Source organism: Gallus gallus, chromosome 8, assembly GCF_016699485.2.
Source record: "Gallus gallus isolate bGalGal1 chromosome 8, bGalGal1.mat.broiler.GRCg7b, whole genome shotgun sequence".
In the NCBI taxonomy this organism is placed as follows: domain Eukaryota; kingdom Metazoa; phylum Chordata; class Aves; order Galliformes; family Phasianidae; genus Gallus; species Gallus gallus.
This window is the reverse complement of record NC_052539.1, coordinates 4,314,607-4,335,946: the sequence shown is the minus strand read 5'-3', so window position 1 is coordinate 4,335,946 and position 21,340 is coordinate 4,314,607. Positions and strand designations below refer to the sequence as shown.

The 21,340-nt window shown below is 49.9% G+C and overlaps 2 protein-coding genes across 2 annotated transcripts; one reads left to right on the top strand and one right to left on the bottom strand.

Annotated features, from left to right (window-relative positions):
* Positions 1-362: 362 nt before the first annotated feature.
* On the bottom strand, positions 363-14,096 carry TADA1 (transcriptional adaptor 1). The gene is made up of 8 exons (NM_001197036.2): positions 14,010-14,096; positions 13,833-13,924; positions 12,647-12,712; positions 7,127-7,224; positions 4,123-4,332; positions 3,005-3,156; positions 1,695-1,857; positions 363-812 (listed from the first exon to the last, which is right to left on the bottom strand). The coding sequence occupies exons 1-8, from the start codon at positions 14,081-14,083 to the stop codon at positions 660-662; spliced, it is 1,008 nt and encodes a 335-aa protein (NP_001183965.1). The 5' UTR covers positions 14,084-14,096; the 3' UTR covers positions 363-659.
* A 100-nt stretch (positions 14,097-14,196) lies between these two features.
* On the top strand, positions 14,197-21,144 carry PRDX6 (peroxiredoxin 6). Its single transcript, NM_001039329.3, has 5 exons — positions 14,197-14,355; positions 14,656-14,812; positions 18,927-19,073; positions 19,677-19,823; positions 20,442-21,144. The coding sequence occupies exons 1-5, from the start codon at positions 14,264-14,266 to the stop codon at positions 20,571-20,573; spliced, it is 675 nt and encodes a 224-aa protein (NP_001034418.2). The 5' UTR covers positions 14,197-14,263; the 3' UTR covers positions 20,574-21,144.
* Positions 21,145-21,340: the final 196 nt, after the last annotated feature.

Here is a 21,340-nt window from a genome sequence, read left to right as displayed (position 1 = left end):
AAAGACTACCCAGGAACCCTATTTACTGCTTATTTAGTAACTGGTGAGAGATCCCAGGACAGCCGGTGCTCATCTTTCATATTTTCTGATGCAAAATAGTTCAGAAGACAGGCTAGAAAACATGTCCCCTTTTTACCTTGTTTTCTCATCTTCTAATCCAAAGTTCCCCCAACGTGTCAGTTTATACAACTGTTCATCTTCATGTCCTAACAGCCACTGTTTCCACTTAAATGAATGGAAAGGATCCCAGCAACTGCAAGAGAAGCTGGACAAGGCTCATGCAGGCTGAATTCCAAAGGGAAACTACCTCAGGGGAGTGGCAAGGAGACAGTTATCACGTTCACAAATACACACACACGCTATTTAGAACCAACTCTTTACACCCTCACATTTATTTTTCATTAAAAAAAAAGTCTTTGCAAACAAATCTCATTCCTCCTTTCCAATTAAGTGGGATTGCTGCAAGCACTCCATGGCACATGACTCTTGGGAAGCAGAGAAAGTGTACCACTTACATTACCTCAGTAGTATTTCCATAGGAAAAGCTGACTCCTAACTTACGTCTTCCTTGAAGCATAGACACGGGATTTTAAGCAGCATCCCAGCATCAAGTCCAAGGAATAGCACAGCAGCGATAGGCCTGACACAGCTGCCAGGCTCTAGCAGAGTAGAAGGCCCTCCTTTGCTGCCAGATGCTGGCGGTGGATCTTATCCTGCTGCAGCTCCTCATGGTTTGGATGCCAGAGTTTCATGACAATTCTCTCAATGTTGAGGGCGTAGACGGTGTGTGCAGGAATAACTTCCTTGTGTACCTAGAGGCAAGTGAGAAAAAGTTTCACGCTTTCATGCTCATTTCCCCACACTGCCCATGGAAGAACCTGCAGGATGATCAGAGCCAGCCCTGCAGAGCAGGAACACAGGCTGTCACACACAAGGGGAGCTGTGACCTCCCAGCACAGAACAGGTCTGTTACACCACTTTGAAATGGTGTAGCAGGGTACAGAAATCTTCATTTGTTCCAAGAATACAGTTCTACTTGACTTAACACACAGCCCAAATGCTCAATTGCAGTTCTTAAAATTCTGCCTCTACAGCCTTGAGATAAAAAAACCACAAGGCCTGCTCACAGCAGTCAAGAACAAGGTGGGAGAAGAGGGGGGTGGACTTTCTCACAGGTAGCTCCAGCATTCAAATGCTGCTGGGCCTCAGCGCTGCCAGAGGGGGACCCACAGACAGGCATCTCCAGAGGAAAATTCACCCACAGGGCCTCAGAAGCCTCCCCAGGGCTGAGGCAGTCACAGGTAACCCACTGCAACAGCCCACACGCCACGATAAAGTGTTCTTCTAAACACCCATGTGGAACATAGAGCAAAAACAGGCATGCCAGGCAGGTCACTGCTGCACTGCTGTCAAAAGAGGAAGCGTTCTTATGCAGAGAGAGGGATTTCCTTATCAACTCTCTGATCAAGGGGGACAGAACAGGCATTAAACCATGAGTTGACCGTGTTACCTGTCCCCTAATAGTGGGAGCAAGTCAAAGCCAAATAACTAAGTTTGAGAGGGAAAGAAGGAAACTGACTGTGGGAAGATGAAATCAAACCCCTCTCTGTGCACATAAACCAAACCCAAGAGTGGTAGCTGATACTCAGGACAGCACCGCCCTGAGTCACAACAGCGTGATGCAAAGAGCTTACCTGTAACGCCTCAAAAAGGTCATACATGTTCACTGGAGGGAGGGATGCTGGCAAAGTGTCTCCAGAGCACGCCAGCAGTAGCGCTGCCTGCTGCTCCGCATCATCAGGTGGGGGCTGAGGGGCTACAGTCTGACCAGCAGAAGGTGTCACACACGTTGGAGGGCTGCAGACAGCAAGCAGTAAAACCTTCCAGTCATGAAAGCAGCAGTAGCTTTGGTAGTAACACAGCAGGGGCTCAGCCCCAGGGTTTGCTTTTCTGTATTTGTTAATATAGCCTTTGTGTATATGAAATTCTATCAGCTCTAATTAAAACCTCTACCAAATTTCAGTTTAATAAAAACAATGAAAGCTGATCTTCAGCACGCCTCAGACCTGTTTTGTACTTTAATGTGAGTTGGTAACCTTTGTTATTCGCAACCAATAGTTTCCACCCACCCTAAAAAAATTAATGCACCCACAACATTCAATTCACTCAATTGAGAGACATTAGCTGTTAGGCAGAGTTGTTTGGAATGGATTCCACTTGTGGTACCATAACCAAACCTTAAAACACCCACGACCTCCTGTCAAATGCTAGAAGCTCTGTCATGGACAAACAACTGCCTCACCATACACACACACTGCCTGACACAGAGCATATGCTGTTTGACACTGAGACTCTGCAAAACCAGACAAGCTTGAAGCTCTGCAAGTCAAAAGACCCACAGGGAAACCATTAATACATGCGGACACAAGAAATGACAGACTGCAGCACCTCAGAGGTCCTTACCTGCATCTCAGCCTTATGGCACAACAGCAGTACCCAAAGCTCTGCCCTGCTGCTTTCATAGTGTGTGAAAGCTAAACAGTTAGCAGATTCCACTCAGTCAGAAGAAAAACTGAACTGAGTAACTTCAGGACTAGCAAATTACATTTGAAATTAACAGCGTGCTGAAAGCTCCTTACCACTCAATTAAATTGCTGTAAGCAACAGTACTGCTCCTCTGCCCAGGGGCCTCTTCCCTGAGACCAGAACTCCCATGTCACTTGCTCCAAGCAATAACTACTAACATTCAGAGGGCCAGGGGTCACCTTGATAAACTGATAAGGTAGCAAGGGAGAGAGACTTAACATTGTCCTGAACTCTGCTGCTGAAAAATCCCCACATCCTTCCTCCCTGTTCAGCATACAGCACCCTGCTGCTTTCACTGTGCATGAAAGCTGAACACCATTAACAGATCCCACTAAGTGAGAATTAAAACCGAAGGACAGAGTAACATCAGGACTAGCAAATTGCATTTGAAACTAACAGTGTGCTAAAAGCTCCTTACCACTCAATCAAATTGTTGTAAGCAACGACACTGTTTTTCAGATAAGGCTGAGGATTAACATTGCTCCCAAAGGCGTATTTGAAGTGGCCATCTCTCAGCCGATAGGCTTTTCGTCTGGATATTACAGATGTCAGAATGTCCTTAAGATGGTTCTGGAATGAAGAACATTCTTGTTAAGCACACTGATTAACTCAGCCTACCAAACTACAGCTCAGAGAATTGCATCACCGACTGACAAGACCACGTTCTGCCATAACCACGAGGACCTGAAGACAACACGTGGGCAGGCAGAACGTTTTCACTTAACCACCTGATACGAGTCGGACACAAAGAACGTGGCTCTGCATTTTAAAGCAGTTTGCAGGCTAATACACGATGTGCTACTTCAAATGTCACACAGAGGTTTCTTAAATGCTAGGAAATTCCCAGCCCGATCCCTTTCAAGAGTTGAGACCTTATAGTTTGCACTAAATGTTGTGCTCATACTGAAATACTGGCTCTAAAACTACAATGAAAAAGCCACACATTTTTCAGGCTGTTGAGGTGTCTGGAAGCTGCTGGAGAAACAGCTGTCTGGAACCGCTTCCTACTTTGACCTCACTCCCAGACAGGGAATTGAAGTTGTTATCCACACCACAGCTTGGGGAAGCTATCCCCAGAGAGCTGTGTAACAGCTGCACCACGTGGGCCTGACTGGCAGACGTCTGACAACACTACTGCCAGCCAGCAGCTCCAGCAGACAGTTCATGCAAGCACTGTCTGATGCTGCTACTTCCACACCAGATACCTTCACGTGTAACATGCTTATTTTAAATCAAACTCCTTGAGAAAGTGCCATTCTGTTGCTGCTTTTCAATGATGGGAACAGCATTTTCCAAACTAGCTACTCATGCGTACCTAGAGCTCTTCATGATTAACCCTCACAAGCACAAGTCCAGTACATTACCATGTCTGTTGGCCCAAACCCCTCTGATTCCAATCTTACTCCTCCTGAGGCAGCTGGGCCATCAAAGCAGCACGACCCCCCCCCTCCAGTGAGGGACACTGCCCCATACTGCACACAGAGACTTCTGCTGCTGGCGTAACAGGAACACCAGGGCTGCACAGCCCAGTCTCACCTCCACAGCATAAACCACGGCTGTCACCGCATCCTCTGTGACGTTGTCCAGCCCATGCTCATACGCAGTTACGATCATCCTTCCTTCTAGCTGGCCACGCGTAGGAAGCATCATGGTATGGGAGCACAGCTTCAAGTCATCTTCCTCCTGAGGATCTTTAGCCACAAACTGCTGGGCTCCAGACAACGGGTTCTGAGGCTGGAACCGGTGCTGTGATCAACGCAATATCAGAGCATAAGATGATGCTTATTTGGTCAGGCTTCACTTCACCTCGTCAAAAATCACTTCTCAAACCGGAGCACAAACAGCTACAGAACATACGGCAGCAGGACAAAGGGAGCGGTACTCCCACCTGCCCCCAGAATACTCATCTGAACTCAGTGAAATTTCTGAGCTAGGTTTGGTGTCCTTCCACTTAACTGCCCACGAGCCTATTCTGCAGCACTCTGCACTACCAATACCTCAGGTATCCACCACATTCTGCAGCAAGAAATTCTACATTTACTCTGTACTGCCCACCTGCTTGACTCATTTCATTTTCCTGCGAGTCTCCAGTGCAGCCAGTCACTGTCCCTCTTACCTCTGTTCGCACTGCACAGGACAGTGATGACTTTACTGGACTTTCACATTTTTCAGTCACTTCTTTCTATGTTGCAGAGTTCTCATCTACTTAGTCATTTCTTGTGCAGAAGCCCTTTGATATTAGCTAAAAATATACCCTATTGTCTACCAACCGTACAGTTTCCTACCGAGAATCAACACAGTGATCCTAAGCTTATGTGATTAAGTGATTCTTACACATCTTAAAAGAATAAGGATTTACATACAACAGCTTCACCACATTTCAGTTCCAGATTTTGTACTCTAACCTTGCCATGCACTTCCAACACCCTAAGCAGAGCTGGGTAACTGTTCAGTTTCTGAGAAGGTTATAGCTGATAAGATTATTTCAGAACTGAGTCAGTTATTTAGGGACAAAATATCAGAGAACTTGAATTCACACCAGAAGGAAGCACGCCTCCCAATCCATGAGCTCCCATGCTGTTCCCAGGCCACGCTTTGTGGTGGTTCCTTGGCACTCAGCCCCCGAGCAGAGGAGGAAAAAGGTAGAGAGGAACTGATCTCTGAGCCCAGACATGTGCTTGGCCCATCCCCAAGCCACAAGGGAACACCACAATGGTGGCTCACCAAGCACTCTCAGGACACCTACCCCTCAGCTCTCCAGGACATAAACCAGTGGCCACGGAATAAACATTGCCATGAGGCTCTGGTGAGGGATCACGACAAGGGCATGCTTGACATATAAACAATGAATATGCAGCAAAGTGGATTTCTCACATCTTGGTTTCAGGAGAGGAAAAGGGGCCTTCTTTATTCAAAGGACAGTGTGGCATTTAAGTCAGAGTGAAAAACCAATCCACCCACCAGCACTGCAAAAGTAGGGTTCTCTCACAGTAATTTGGAGGACTTAAGCTTTCATTACAGGAAAGCATTCAGTGTGAAAGGGAAAAATGAAAATAAGCAACCTTCCAAGTGTAAGCATTTTTAAGAGGAATGTATTGTGGGAAACCAGAAACCAACTGGAATTAATCTGTGGTCATTCACACAGTTACTCTGACCAGTGAGAAACATCAGGAAACATCAAGGCACTTACTCTTACGTTCACACTACTGGAGCAGTCCACTAATAAGACGAGCCTCTTAAGATACACTTTATGTAATATTTGCTATAAGACATTCTAGTAACACTGGTGTCCTTGCATAAATGTGCAGTAAAATCGTGGTGTAACATAGGGGTGTTCAAGCAAAACAAATTCCAGGACTTCCACTATACCACAGCTTGCACAAGTGGACTGTCCTCCACTTGCTACTGAAAAGCCAGAGTGAAGTTTGAAAAGGAAAGATAACATGGATTGCCATCTCCATTCAGGCCACAGCTATGAAAAATGCAAAACATTTTCACAGCTTCTAAATACAATGAGCCTTCAGCTGGACTCACAGCCCTCTGAAACACTGGTCTCTAAAGGATGCACATAAAGCCCAAATATTGCACCTAGAGGTATGGTATGCACTTTGGGTGAGCCAAGCTAACTTCTCACAGTGGAGAGAGGCCTCCCACACCCACCTGCCCCCCCTGCACACAGCTACATGCCTTCCTTTTCTTCCTTTGCACTGACTTTGGCACCCATCCAACCACAAGGAACGCTGATCCGACTGAGTAAGTCAGCAAGAAAAACCTGGGAGTTTTTATTTGGTTGGTTTGGGGTTTTTTGCTTGGTTAGTTTTCTGCCTTATCAGAGAGATAAACTGGATCGACATGTGGTCGGACACTTGACAAAGCCACCTCACAGACACTCTCCCTTTCAGCAAACTTAATTCTGTTCCAACAGACCTATGAAATCCCACCCACAAGACACAGTGCCCCATCCTGGTCCTCCTTCAGACCAGGCACACTGATCTGGCAGCACAGAAAACTCCAGAACAGATACATGACAGCGTCAAGTCAATAGACAGAGCCCTTGCTGCAAAGCAGACTAGATCTCGTGCATTTCTGTCACCTACAGAAGGCGGTATCCTTGTTTCAGAACTGAAAATGCTTTGCAATTACACCTAAAAACATCCTGCTTAAGAATGTCTTTCTCCAAACTGCTCAGACCGTAAGGAATCCTGCAGGCTGGAGCAAACAAAGAAGCAATTCTGCTTGAGAGTAACTACGAACTCACTGTTTCTTCAAGAGTTTAACAGATGTGTGAAGATGATATTACAGAGAACATGGAAGATGAACGAGCACGCGAAAGATGTACCTAAGAGTTACTGCAGGGACCATAGAGCTATTCTCTGTTAGTTCCTGAAATACAAGCAGCAGCAACTCCCAGCTCCTGTGACACACATCACCATCATGACGTGGCCCCATCTCTCTTGGCAGAGAGAGCAGTATGCTGTGCACAGCAGTTCACCCCCACAGAATTTCAGTCACCCGGGACCATTTGGCTGCAGACACTTACATCAAACTTCTGCCGCACTGACGAAATCTTTTTCTTCCCTTTGGGTTTTCCAGGTTTGGTTGCAGAGCCACCTGGCCAAGGCAGAGATCCAGCACCTTCTGTAGATAGCAAGAAAATAAAGTTTGACAGGCTTCACTGATTTAGGGCCAGGATGATGCTGCGCACGCAGAAAAGCCCTTCATACTTAGCCCCCACTTAAGGCACAACTCCAGACCAAGAGCCACGAGCCAGAGGAAGTACTTCTTGTGCTGTGCTCCTTTTGGTTAACCACCCCTCATTTGGAGAGCCCATACCTCTGGCCTGCACCTCACAAACCCTAACCCCCTGGCTGTACCATAACCCAAACCCAACAGTCATGGCCAGCAGCCGTCCCCTTTGTTGGCTTTTGCCAGGCTGATGCACTCATGACCTTCACAGAACAAAAACCAATGGTGGCAGCCTCCAAGAAAAGTCACAAGGAAGGAACAAACCATTTGTTCCACCAGGAAGACAGCATGTCCCTGTGGACCAGCTCCAGACAGATGCTAACCAGCAGGACAGAGCCATCTGGTCTCTCTATCTGCCCTTACAGCTCTCCATCAGCTCTAGCAAGCTTTGTAAAGGCTGACTGTTCACGTTATGCTGAAAGGGAAAGGAGAGGCTGCAAAGGCTGGTGTGTCCAGGAACAGGACAACACCCGTGTGGAAGGGTGATGGCAAGCAGCTGAGGAAAGAGCGAGCTGCACTAATACATAACATAAGTTTGGCCCAGAAATCCACCACGTGCTTTTTGATGGGAAAAGCCAAAGCAGGTCAAACCACGTCCCCAGAAAAAAAAAAATCACACAGCTCTTGGCAAGGACAGCCTTGCTGGGTTCCCACAGACAGGTTCACAGGGTCTGCATGCTATTCCTTTGGCTACGCTGCAGCATAAGACAACCTTGCACCGGACATCCCCATGCTCACCGATAGAAAAAAAGAAATGTAGTGCTTCCTGCAACCAAAAGCCTGGACAGCCCTCTTGTGGCTACAGCAGCAGCCTATGCATTCAGTCAGCAGTGCACTCCCTTGGCTCTGCACAGAGAACAGCACCCTTTCCTCTCGAGCTGTGAGCAGAGCACGCCCTATGGTGGAGCTCAGACCACTCAGCTCCAACACAGAGGGCTGCTGCCAGGTAGTGCCATACCCACACCAAAGATATCACATGCCATTCCCTCGCCAAGCAGAGGAGAAGGCACAGCAGCCACCACACAGCTGGCCAACTGCAGGCACGTCTGCTGACCACAGCAAACTCAGCCAGTTCCCTTTCTCTCCCAGCCTCACAGCAACCTGCACGTTTACCACAGGCTCTTGTGACTGGGCTTAATTAGCTGTTATCAGGAACTCACACACACCCAAACTATAGGCCTGGTTATGGAGAACATGGCAGGCTAAATTCCTTGGCTACGTGCAGCTTCACATGCTCATCACTGGAGCAAGAGCACAGTGCTCTCTAATGGGACTTGAAGGATCAGCCTAAACAGTGTTCAGATGAAGCTTATGAAAGGTCAGCTGTTAGGATGAGGTTAGAAGCAACCTACACACAGAGATGGCACACCATCCCCTTTAAAGCTTACCTATATCCTATCAGTGAGCTGAAAAACAACACTCTACAACAAAACTTGTGAAAATCCAACCACCAACTGTAGGTAGCTAAAAAGTAATAAAGAGATTCTCTCCAGAAATCAAAGCTGGCGTCACTATTCATTACTGCAACGTCGCAGCAGAGGACCTATCAAGGGGGAGGGTGGGAAAACACCACAGGCAATCATGTCAAGGACCACTCTCTCCCTTCATCAAAATCTCACAGCTTACATTTTAGGATCCATCAGAGATGATGCTTCTGCTCTCACAGGATGCTTTGCTTGCTCTTCACAGACAAGTCACACCCCCACCCAACTTAGAATTCATAGAATGGTTTGGGTTGGAAGGGACTCCAAAGATCCCCCCCCAGGCTGCCCAGGGCCCATCCATGGCCTGGGGTACCCACAGCCCTTGACAGCAGTGCCAGCACCTCACCACCCTGAATGAAACACTTCCCCCTGACATCTACTCTCAATCTCTTTCCAGTTTCAAGCCATTCCCCCCCGTCCTATCACTACCTGCCCATACAAAAAGTTACTCTCCCTCACATTTATAAACTCCCATTAAGGACTGGAGGGCCACAATGAGGTTTTCCCAGCACCTTCTCTCCTCTAGGCTGAGTAAGCCCACCTCCCTCAGCCTGTCTTCATAGGAGAGATCTGTAAGCAGGTCAGAGCCCCTGCTGTGCAGGGGAGGGCTGGCTGTGCTACAGACAGACGCTGTGCTTGCAATCTTTCCTTGCTCCACAGCCTGCCCATACACAGGTCCCAAAGATGCAACATAATCACAGTCTGTGCACTTAGAAACTTAGCTTAGAAAAACAAAAAGGCAAAACACTGTTTCCTATCTCCCATTATCAAGAGTCTAAGGCAGAATTCTTCTGGCTCCTTTTCTAGGTTTCCATATTAACAAGCTTAACTAGCACTAGATGAAGAAAGCAAAATTTCCCTCCAGTATTCTAAGAAAAGCAGCATATGCCTTCCTGGCCACAAACATCGAGTTTCAGATACGTTCACATCTTTTATTTAATCTTGATAGTAGGAGAATCAATGCTAGCAAGCTGCAGCACCGGCTGCTGATGTGCCTTCAGAGATAAGCAGCAGTTAGCCAAGCTCTCCTTACAAGCTGCCAGGTCTCTGCAGTGACACCACCAGGCAGGGCAGCGTAAGTCAGGTACTCCCAATGCACTGCAGCAGCACAGCACAGGAGGAAAGGACAGAGACAAGGAAGGCCACAACAGGGCTCAGCAGGCAGGCACGGAGAACATCTATCCCCCTTTTCCCATCCTGCTCTGTTTGATTGTCAGAGTATGGTTTTCTGGGTTTTGTCTGTTTTCAGATCCTCCTGCAAGGACAGGGGTTGAGTCAACTACATTCCAATGACCTCTCCTCTGGTTACACCTCACACTCCCGTTCTCTTCCTTCTCTTCCCTCTTCAACTCCCTGGAGAGAAGCAGAACACAATGCAGGCCCACCCCTCACAAGTGACAACCCATCAAGCAAAGCCTGGGGCAAACCCTGACATAATAAAAGCTCCTGCTATCCCTGCAAGAGTTCTAATTCTCCAAGCCATCTCTTTGTTGGCTCAAGATGACTATTAAATAAACCCTTATATCACTAACTCAAGTGCTTGCAATTAAGTTTTTCCTAGTTAACATTTAGCTAAGAAACAAGGTAACAGTTCAAGTGAGCTATGCATTAACTCAAGGAATCTCGCTAACCTGACCGCTTGTACTCAACCATCAACCAACAAGGCAGCTCAGCAAGGCCAGGCAATGTCAGGAAGGGCTCTAAACAGGATTACAGTCTCTCACATCACTTACATCAGCCTTAGGATCCTCAGGGTCCTGCTGTGACCTCAGTGGGAGCTGAGCAGGAATCAAAGACCCTGGTCACTGTCGCCACCCAAGCAGCGTGAGCCTCTCTCTCACCCCACCACCAGGTCCCACATGTCCTTAACTGGGATTTGAAACTTGCACAACCGGTAAAGTGAGAAGGTGCAAGTTGTAAGCATTGATTCGAGTGGTCGCATTCGCCCACTGTGCACCTGTAAGCCCAGGTGGAACCACTAATCAGAAAGAACATTGGGAACAGCTGGGTTGTTTGCCTCCTTCAGCCGTTACAGTCTCCCCTTTGGAATACCCCCTGCAAGGTTCTCTATTCCAAATGCCACAATCCACTATCACCAACCATAGAAGTTACTTTTTAAAAGCTGACGGTTTAGAAGTGTTTATTTCCCTCTCGTCCCACTTACAGGAAGGTGGAAAGTACACGCGTCAGCATCTGTGATGGCACACCAAGTGCCTCAAGCACACTTGTATCAAGTGGTGTTCTCTGAATGGTTTCTGGAAACAAACTTCTACTCAAAGCACAGCACTGGAGGTGCCCTGTTAGCTTCCCATTCTCAAAGGGACAAAAACCAGCAGGTGGCAGGTTGGCAGCTAGGGGAAAAGTGAATGCAGGCATAACATCAAGTACTCCATTTGATCAAACTGAGCTTTTTCAAGCTGGCTTGTGTCTATCTGCAGAAAGAGCCTGCCTGGAAGCATAGCCACCACGTGCTAAGCGTGGTCAACTACCACTCAGTTACACACCCCCGTTGATCCACAGAAACAGGTTTCTCAAGGGCTCTGAAACAGCATAAGCTCCAGTGGGACAAGAGAGTCCCTGCAAGGATTTGAAATTAAGAGGCTGAAGTGGGAAATAATGAGCACATGGAAGGCAGCTGTGGAGCATCAGCCCCAGCACAAAGCAGTGCAACGCTTAACCCATACCTAGACAGCTCTGAGAAAAGGTAATGGCTTTTCCCAGACTGCCAAGTCTGAGCTATTCAAGTCAGTAAAGTCTGCCCAAACAACTGCAGAAATGCTGCACAGTACTGTGACTGGATAAAGTAACAAGTGGAACTCCATACATACGAGCTCAGCAGTGCACGCAGGAATGAATAACCCCAACTTCAGTCACACAGCAGTGCCACTACTGCCACCAAAGACCTTGGGTTATGACCTACACTCCCACCAGCCCAGCACTCAGAAAAAGCCAACCAAGTGCCAGCCAGAGCAAACACTGCTTCACCCTCACATAAAACTGAAATATTCCTGACCCTGAACAGAACCAGCAGTTCTCCCCCCTCGTGAGCTCAGACCCAGCTACTTCGGGTACTTCCCACAGAGGAAAGACTGCTCTCTCAGACCTTAGCTCACCACAACTGCAACAATCTTCTCTCCTTCACCACACAGCAGTTTCATACCTTAAATTGCAACTCAATTGTTCTTCACATCAGATCTCTAAATTGACAGTTATTTTGAAGATCAAACAGAAAATAGCTTGCCAGCCTGACAAGAGCCATTCAGAATGCTTACGCAGTTAAAAAGGTTTAATATCAAAGGGGCAGAAGGTTGGACTAATTGACCATAGCTCAATTAAGAGTTGGCTGGAAGCATTCAGTAAGCACTTTCCTATCAGATACATACTTGATTTCAAGGTCAGTCAGGAAAACCCAGCTCCCTGAGGTGTTATCCCCAAGAGAGAGGGGAACAAAGAGGGTACCACCCAGATCAGAACACAAAGGAAACAGCAAGCACAGCAGATCAAACACAAAGCAGCATCTCCCATTAACTTCATTTCTCAGCACTCACAGCCCAACAGACACCCAGCCTAGAAATCAGAGTAACTTACCACAAACAGCAACCCAGCACATCAGCCTCTAACAGAGCAAATGCAGCTTTTTTTGGTGTGTTCCCCCCCCCCCCATAAAATCATGTCTCACTGAAATCATCTGGATAACTACCTGGCTACCTTTCTGCCTGCGTGGCAAAAGGAACAGGAATATTAAGGCTCAGCAAACAGAACAGCCACATACAAAGCCCAAACACGTGCCAAAGCTTTACTGATTACTTTTAATGAAATCTGGGACTCACCTGGTGCAGAAACCAAGATCTGGCATCGGGTAAGGATGGCCAGGAGAAAGTCGTTGTGTGAGTGGACTGCATGAAGACAAACAGCTCATTAGGAACACATTGGTGGTCACAAGCACCGGCTCAAAGTAGGTCTCTGTGTCGCCTCACAGCCCTGCTTTCATTATTCACTTAGCTACAAAGTCACAACTTCCATATGAAGTTTTTTAAGAGGGTGTTTGTTTTTCCTCTTCACATAACCCAGAACCTGCTACTAGAAAGAATACCACACTGCACAGGTGCAAGCTGGATTGCTTCTCAGTGTGCCAAGCACCAATCGTGCACTAGAGCACACTGCATGGCAGGTCAGGTGCGCTCAGCCAGCAACAAAGAGGCCTTGCTGTCCTCCCTCCCACGCACCTTGTGGCAGCAGGGCTTCAGGTTTGCTTTTTTAAAAAAATATGTTAAAATAAAGGAACGGGGAGAGCCAGCACTAAGTGTGCAGTACTCAGTACAGGAGAGACACGGACCTGTTGGAGCATGTCCAGAGGAGGGCCGCAAAAAAAAATGACCCAAGGGATGGAACATATCCCCACAAGGAGGGGCTGAGAGCTGGGGCTGCTCAGCATGAAGAGGGGAAGGCTCTGGGGAGACCTGAGAGCAGCCTGTTGGTATCTACAGTGGGGCTGTAAGAAGGAAGGGGACAGGCTCTTTAGCAGGGCCTGTTGTGATAGGACGAAGGGATATGGTTTCAAACTGAAAGAAGGGGGATTTGGATTGGATATAAGGAAGGTGTTTTCTGCTGTAAGAGCAGTGAGGCAGCGGCTCAGGCTGCCCCATCCATGCAGACGGCCAAGGTCAGGCCGGATGGGCTCTGAGCACTGATGGAACTGCAGGCGTCATTGTTCAGTGCGGGGAGTTGGCCCAGACGGCCTTTAAGACTCCCCTCCAACTCTACAATGCCATGAGGGCACAGACGGGTTACCACAACACAGAGGTGCCGCCTGGCCTCCAGAAAGGCACCACCTGGAGCTTCACAAACCAGGCCCAGCGGGTTACAAAGCGTCCCACGGTACCACAGAACATCACCGCTCAGAGCTGTCGGGCAGCCGCTCCCCCCACACGGGGAGGGCCGCGCCCAGCGGCGCGAGGCGGGCCGCCCACACGAGGCCCCGCAGCGCAGCACGGCCCCCCGCGGCCGCTCCGTTACCGTTGTCCTGCGTGAGCAGCCGCCGCGCCTCCAGGTCGAACTCCTCCTTGCTGATCTTCTGCTTGAACCAGAGCTTCAGGTTGGCCCAGTACCTGCGGGAGACAGAGCAGCGCTGCTGTGGCGGCGGCGGCGCCGCGGGCGAGGCCGAGGCGCGGGGCCGTGCCGCGAGATGCTCACTGCTTCACGTTCTCGCCCAGCGCCTCGCTCAGGCTCTTCTTGGCCGCCTCCAGCTCGCTCACGTACGTCGCCATCGCCGCGGAGCTCAGGGGCACGGAGGCCGCGAAGAGCCGTAAAGCGCGGCGCTGCGTTACGTCAGGGGAGGGGCGGCGGCCGCGCGCAGGCGCGGAGGCCACGCCCCCCCTCCGAGCCGAGCGGAGCCGAGCGGAGTCGAACGGAGCCGAGCGCTGCTGAGCGGTCCGCTGCTCCCCACCATGCCGGGCCTGCTGCTGGGCGACGAGGCGCCCAACTTCGAGGCGGACACCACGCAGGGCCGCATCCGCTTCCACGACTTCCTGGGCGACTCGTGAGCAGCGGGGGCACGGCGAGGGCGGGCGGCGGTGTCGGAGCGGGGGGCTGCGGGCGGGCCCGGGCTTCCTGAGCGGCGTTCTCGGCCCGGAGGTCGGCCCGCGTGTCGCGGACCGCCGCGGCTCCTGGAGGCGGAGGGCGCCGGGCGGCCCCGGGACTGCTCGGTTCGCATCCCGAAATGGGACGGGGGGGAGGCGGGGCGGGGGGGGAGCGGGCCGCGCTCAGCTGAAGTGAAACGATGAGCTCAGGCTTCGGAAGCGATAGCCTTGTCCTCACGCCGTCCCCCGCTCGCTTTCAGATGGGGCATCCTCTTCTCCCACCCGCGGGACTTCACCCCCGTCTGCACCACGGAGCTGGGCCGGGCGGCCAAGCTGGCACCTGAGTTCAGCAAACGCAACGTGAAGATGATCGCCCTCTCCATTGACAGCGTCCCCGACCACCTCGCCTGGAGCAAGGTAGGAGTGCCTGGAGCAAGGTAGGAATGCAGGGCAGCGCTGCGGCTGTGCTCCGAAGGCCGGAGGAGAAGTTCAGTCACGGGAGAGCTGAGAGCCGCAGCTCTGTGGTGGTGCCAGAAGCTCAGGGGCTGTGTTAAGAGAGGAGAGGAAGGCTGTCAGCGTTGGTGGCTGGACTGGGTGGGCTCAGTGGTCCCTTCCAAGCTCAGTGGCTCTGTGATTCTAAGCGAGCAGACAGTCTTGAAAGGGTACAGATCATAGAATCTTAGAAAGCTTAGACTTGGAATGGACCTCTGAAAGCCATCTAGCCCAAATCCCCTGCAGTAAACAGGGGCACCGTGGCTAGATCAGGTTGCCCAGGGCGTTATCCAGCCTCACCTTGAAAGTCTGCAGGGACAGGGCATCAACCACATCACTGAGACCACCACATTGCTCGTATCCAGGCAGGGGAAAGTACACAAAGAACAAGCAGTGACACGTTGAATGTAAAAGTACAAATAAGAGCACGTTAAATATGAAACGGTCATAGGGAAAGAGAAGAAAGGTGGCACAGAAGTAGCTTGTTTAAGGAACAGAAAAGTTGCTAATGGAAAACTTCAAAGGCAGTGTCAACAATGGTGTGCTGCCAGGTAGCATGACTCCACATATTAGGAGTATAAAATGAGTACTGAGGCTTAGTGGCCAGAGTACAGGAATCCCTGACTGAGTTACCTGCTTCTTTCTTTACTCTTAAAAGTGGGAATGTTCTGTTTTCCAGGAGACAGATGTATGCAAATAAGAAGTAATAAAGGTGAGAAATTTCCACATTCAAACATTACTTCATGTCTGAATGGCTTTAGAAATTGCCTAATTGCCTTATTGCTTAAATTGACCTTTGTGCCTGCGTGGTGCGTAGCTGATGTCCCACCAAGCCTCACAAGGGCCTGGGAAAAACAGCATCTAAATCCCACACCAGTAACTGAGATCCTTGCACTGAAACCACCATCAAATTAGCACATAACGTTCCATTAAATGGAACAGAAAGTTTGGGTTGTGTTTTGTAAGGGATTCTCATCTCCTGGTTTGTTAGAACCCTTTGAAGAACTGTATGGATGATGCTGACTATTACAAAGCCCTTGACTTTCCAGGGAGCTTCTCAAGGAAATAAGCTCTGAAGAGGATTTATTATTAGGGTGATAGGAGGAAACAGTAAGTTCTGTCAAGGAAGGGAAGCAGAGTGAGCTCTCTAGAGGGTCTGCAGGGATGCCTGGTGTTCGTTGCACTTGGATGATCTGGGAAAAAGGTGAACAGTGAGCTGGCTAAGTAATGCTACAGAATTATTTAGCATAACCTCAGGTAAAAGAAGTTGCAAGACAGTGTCATGATGCTGACGAGATGCAGGGCTTGGAAGAGCCTGAGGGCAACAGTCCAAGCTGCAGCTAACATGTTGCCAGGCTGGGAGAGGCCTCAGAGACAGTGGTTTGGAAATGTCTGCTCAGCACCTGTTGAAAGAAAAACTTTGAAAGTCCTCTGGAGCACGAGATCAAATCAGTGAGGATAAATCCATAGCAGACAGAGCCTTTCATGCATTTGAAATTGCCCATCTCACAGATGAGGGAACAAGAAAAGGTGCAGAGGGGGAGCAAAGCTGTCTGAATGGAGATTCGAGCAGGTTTTCTTCATTGCAGAGCAACTGGGCCTCTTTTGCATGGGGATGAGAAGATATATTAGGCTGTGACAAAAAGCTTAAGTAGGAAGGCAGCTGTTCAGATCTGATGAGGTGCCCCAGAGGTTCTGTCTGCCTGTGGAGCTTGAACAGAGATGCTATCCTTTGGTGGCAGGTGCCTCTGAGCAAAAGTAGTCTGCATTGAATGCTAGACTAAGATCTAGAAACTGCAGTTTCCTTCACTAGATCTTAGAAATCCCAGGAATGAGCAAAACTTTGGGCAGTTAAACCTCTTCATGCAACATTCCTCTACCTTCCTATATTTTCTCCATGGATGAAGCTTCTTTCATCTGGAGTACTGCCTGGGGGAAGTAAACGAGCAGGAGGGAAGGCTGAATTTTGCATGAAACAAGAAAGAAGCCTCTGCTTTTTTTGCTGCCATATTTCAGTGGGGAAATAGGACCTGGAAAGTTGATAAAACAGGCTGGTCAGCTCAACTGGCAACAAAGAGCAGTGCTGTAAAACAGAGTAGCCATAGCTGTCACTCCACTTTGCCTGACTCTGCTTTCCCAGCCAAAGGTGTTACTGCTCTTCTTAGTCACACCTCTCCCAGACCCAGGGGCTTACTCCTCTCATAACAAGCCTGTACCTCAGCCAGCGATCGATCCTTTCCCAGGTCTCTGCACTGCTTCTTCAAGACCTGGCTGAATGGATGAGTCCCTCGAGCAGGACTAACCGTGGCATCTGCCCCCACAGCAGCAGGTCTGTGGCATGCAGAGAGATGGTCATCTCCTGAGAAGCCAGTTGTTGCTGCAGGGTTGTCTGGCTTGTGCTGAGCATGTCAGAGGTTTCAGCATTCTCTTAGATCACTGATGAGTTAGGTGAATAAATCACTCTAGAAATGTCTGCTTTCAGCTTACACTCTGGAAAGTTTATAGGGAAGTGAGTAAGTCTTACGCGTCCTATTGCAAAATAGGGTGGGGTGTTTAAAGCTTTTTGTACAGTGATTTCCTGCGTCATGACATTACGTGTGTTTTGGAATGAATTACAAGTCATAGGATTTGGATATTACTTTTCATTAATCTTCATCTGTCAGTCTCTACTCTGGAGAGAAGGTGCATGTTTGTCATGGTCTGACTTTCCTCGACAGCCTCCTGCAGCTCCATGGGATGTTCAGAGATGGGCTGGTCTCTTGGCTTGGCTTTCCTTTTCTGCTCTGCTTTAACAAGGCAGCTCTGCAGGAGAAGGGAACCAGTTCCTTCCCAAAGCAGGCCTGCACGCAGCCCAACAGAGGTGAACAGCCCCTTTGTGCAGTTCACTGCTGACTCACTGCCCTGGGGAGAAAGCAACCAGAGAGAAACACTGCAAATGAAACATCCTGCCACGTGTGTACCACTTGACTGCTTGCAGCATCCTGAGCAACTGGGGCAGCTTCTTACTGCACCTCCTGCAGCATGGGGGTGCTGAGGGCCAGCACATGGCCTGTCTGCTCTCACTGCCTTCAGCACACTGAGCAAGAGTGGGCAGTGCTCAGGGCCATGTTTCGAACTCTGCCTTCCCCATGTTCTACCTGAGCAGGATCCAGCCTGTTCCCCGTGTTTAAAGCCCAGAGAAAACAGAAGTTTGTACATACACAGCAGATACCATATCACTTTGGTGTGTAGGAGGCTGCTGTAATTGCTGGAGTCCAGTTTGTTCCCCTGTAATATAAAGAGGACAGAAAGAACAGACGGCTCTATTCTTGGGCAGAAACCTTGGACTAAATTTGCTTTCATGCTGGCTGCTGCTCTACTTGTGTTGCCTTGAATGGGCTTTTCCCATCCCTCCTGTGGCTCAGCGCTTGTACAGAAATAACTTGAATGTTTTGGCCAAAGCCAGATGAAATTCAGAGATGATCAAAATACAATTTCCACGTGAAGCACATCAAGTTAGGACTGCTGCAGGGAGCAATCTCATAAGCTGGTCGCAAGGAGAGTGTAGGCAGGTGATGGTTTACTTCTTCTGTCCCCAGGCACGGTTCAGAAAGAAACATATGGTGTCCCAGCACATGCACACAGATTACGCTATTCTCAGGAACTGTTAAGTAAGCTAGGAGTGGCTTACTGAATGGAGCTGGTTCCTTGCTCAAGACCTGAACATGTTCAGCATATGAGCTTTGTTAGCTCTAGAGTTGCTGACAGCTCTGCAGCTAGAAGAGCTGTTCCTTAAAAGCATGGTTCAGTTCAGGTGTGACTCTAGCACATCTGTCAAGGGTCTGGAATTGCTGAACTGAAAGGGACACATCCATTCTCAGAGAAAGGTGGAAGAATCCCCTTGGTCACCAGTAGAGGCATGTTTGTCTGGCCTCTCTGCAGCAGCCTACTCTGGACACACAAGGTCTGCCTGCCTGGCAGACCCAGGTCAGACCACCTCCAACCCATGGTGGTACCTCTGACAGGGAGCACAAGTGTTCCAATGATTTTGTCTCTGCAGGACATCAACGCCTACAATGGAGATCAACCTGTGGAGAAGCTCCCCTTCCCCATCATCGCTGATAAGGACCGAGAGCTTGCTGTCAAGCTGGGCATGTTGGACCCGGATGAGCGGGACAAGGACGGCATGCCCCTGACTGCTCGTGTGGTGAGCTCCTGGCTTTAGAGCACTGTTGCCTGGCAGGCTGCTCAGCACCAGGCATCGCCTGCCATCCTGCCCTGTGTCCCTGGGGGGAGCCACTTACCTGCACAGATAAGGACCATCTTGGGAGCTAGGTTGACTTGCCTGGGCTAAATCCATGGATAGTGGAGCAAGAAGAGGCTGGCGCAGCCCTGGCCTGCTGGCATCAGCTCCATCTTGCTGCTGGCACCAGTTCATCCTTGTGCCTGTCCGAACAGAGAGGGAACATTAAGTCCTTGATCCGCTGGGCTTTTCCTCTCCCCTCCTGTGCTTGTGTTAGAAGGACACAGGCCAGGACGAGGAAACTCCAAGCAGGAAAACAAGACAGCATTAGAAACAGGAGTTCCTAGAGCAAACACTGTGTTCCATATGTCTGGGAATCAGTGTTTGTTCTAGGAGATACCCACCACGGCATCTGTACTGCCCCAAGCACCTGCAATCAAGCAGGGCACCTCCCATGACCAGGAGAAGTGGGAGGACTGAGCAAATGCATCAGGGCAGGGGGACAAACGCCTTCTGCCTGGCCCCTGATGATGCCCCAGAAACATGACCCTGTCTCTCTGTGCTCAGGTGTTCATATTTGGCCCTGATAAGAAGCTGAAACTCTCCATCCTGTACCCAGCCACCACTGGGAGAAATTTTGATGAGATCCTGAGAGTGGTGGACTCCCTGCAGCTGACAGCATACAAGAAGGTTGCCACCCCTGTGGACTGGAAGGTGAGAAGGGGAGCAGAGCTTGTGTGCAGGGGAGGTAAAGGTGCATTGAAACATCTACCTGCTTCCCTTGGGAGTGACCCAGGGGTGGGGGGAGCTGCTGCAATCCAGTGATATGAACTGGATACTAAACAAGAGCCCCAAGGGCGTTGCTGTGTGGCATCACAGAGATCGCCCTTCCCTCCCTTCAGTTTTAGGTACCTGCAGATATAGGGTCCGGCCCTTCTGGCTATCAGCGTGTGAGCTCTGGGCCAAGGTGGGTCTTGCCCTTGAAGGGCAAGATAAGGAAGAGCATTGCTGGTGTCAGCTGCCAGGCCAAGGTCCACTCAGAGCCAGAAAAACAGCTGGCATGAGCACCCCTCCCTAGATGACTTGCTGCTCTGCACCCTCTGAGCAAAGAATGGCTGGAATGGGCACAGCCATGGTTTGGGGTGTGTTCACCCCCTGCACCATCCAGGGAAGCGCAGCTGGCTCACCAGAGGGGACCAGCACTACCTGCACATTGGCACCTGGGCTTTGGGATGGAGGAGCAATGTGTGCACACTGCTGCAGGGCAGAGATCCTGTGCTGTGCAGCCCACCAGCATCCCTGCTGCTCTCACAGTTCCCATTTGCTCCTTAGTGTGGTGACAGCGTCATGGTTGTGCCCACCTTACCTGATGAAGAAGCCAAGAAGCTTTTCCCCAAAGGAGTCTTCACGAAGGATCTCCCATCAGGCAAGAAGTACCTGCGTTACACCCCACAGCCTGAGTGAGTGGCTCTGCCCACCCACGCTGCTGAGCATGGTCCTTGGGTGGTGGGAGCCTGCCTGTGCCTGGATCCTGCCTCCCCAGCCCTGTGTGATCAGCATCATCATACTGTGACTCTCACTGACAGTGCATCCCGATACTAAGCCAATCCTCCACATCCCTTTTGTCCCCCACACTCTCTCAAACTAAAACCCTGGGTGTTTTCTTGCCTTGGATCAGCCCTACAAGGAAGAGGTTAGCAGACTGGTGGGTGCTCCAGGGCTCACACTGCAGGCATTTCTCCTGTTTGGCACCAGCTTTTCCTGGCAGCAAAGTGAGAAGCGTGGTGTCAGCAGACAGGTCACAAGGGGTGTCCTGCTGGGCCCACGCCTCCCATCAGGTAGCTCCAAACTGCTTTGTGCCTTTAGGAGCAGTGGTCACTAACTCATTAACACCTTCATTTGTTCCCCTGTGTAGGGGAGGAGCTGCAGAGCAAAATCTCTCACATCTTACTGCTTTCTCTTGCTGAAAGTTGACTGATTGTTTTCAGCTTTTGTGGAAGAGGGAATAGAGCAAATAAACTGGTCTTCAGTACTACATGTGGTGTCCCTTGTCTGCCTCTGCCAGCTGTTCACCCACATAGCACTGCTGCTTTGTCCATAGCACCCTGACTGCTTGACTTGGCAAGCTGGGGCGTGCACCAACACTCCTGGTTGGAGGCAGTGCACAGACTGCTGCATAAAGCAGTCTGGAAAGCACTTTGCACAAAGGCAGCAGGTACCAGGGCAGCAGT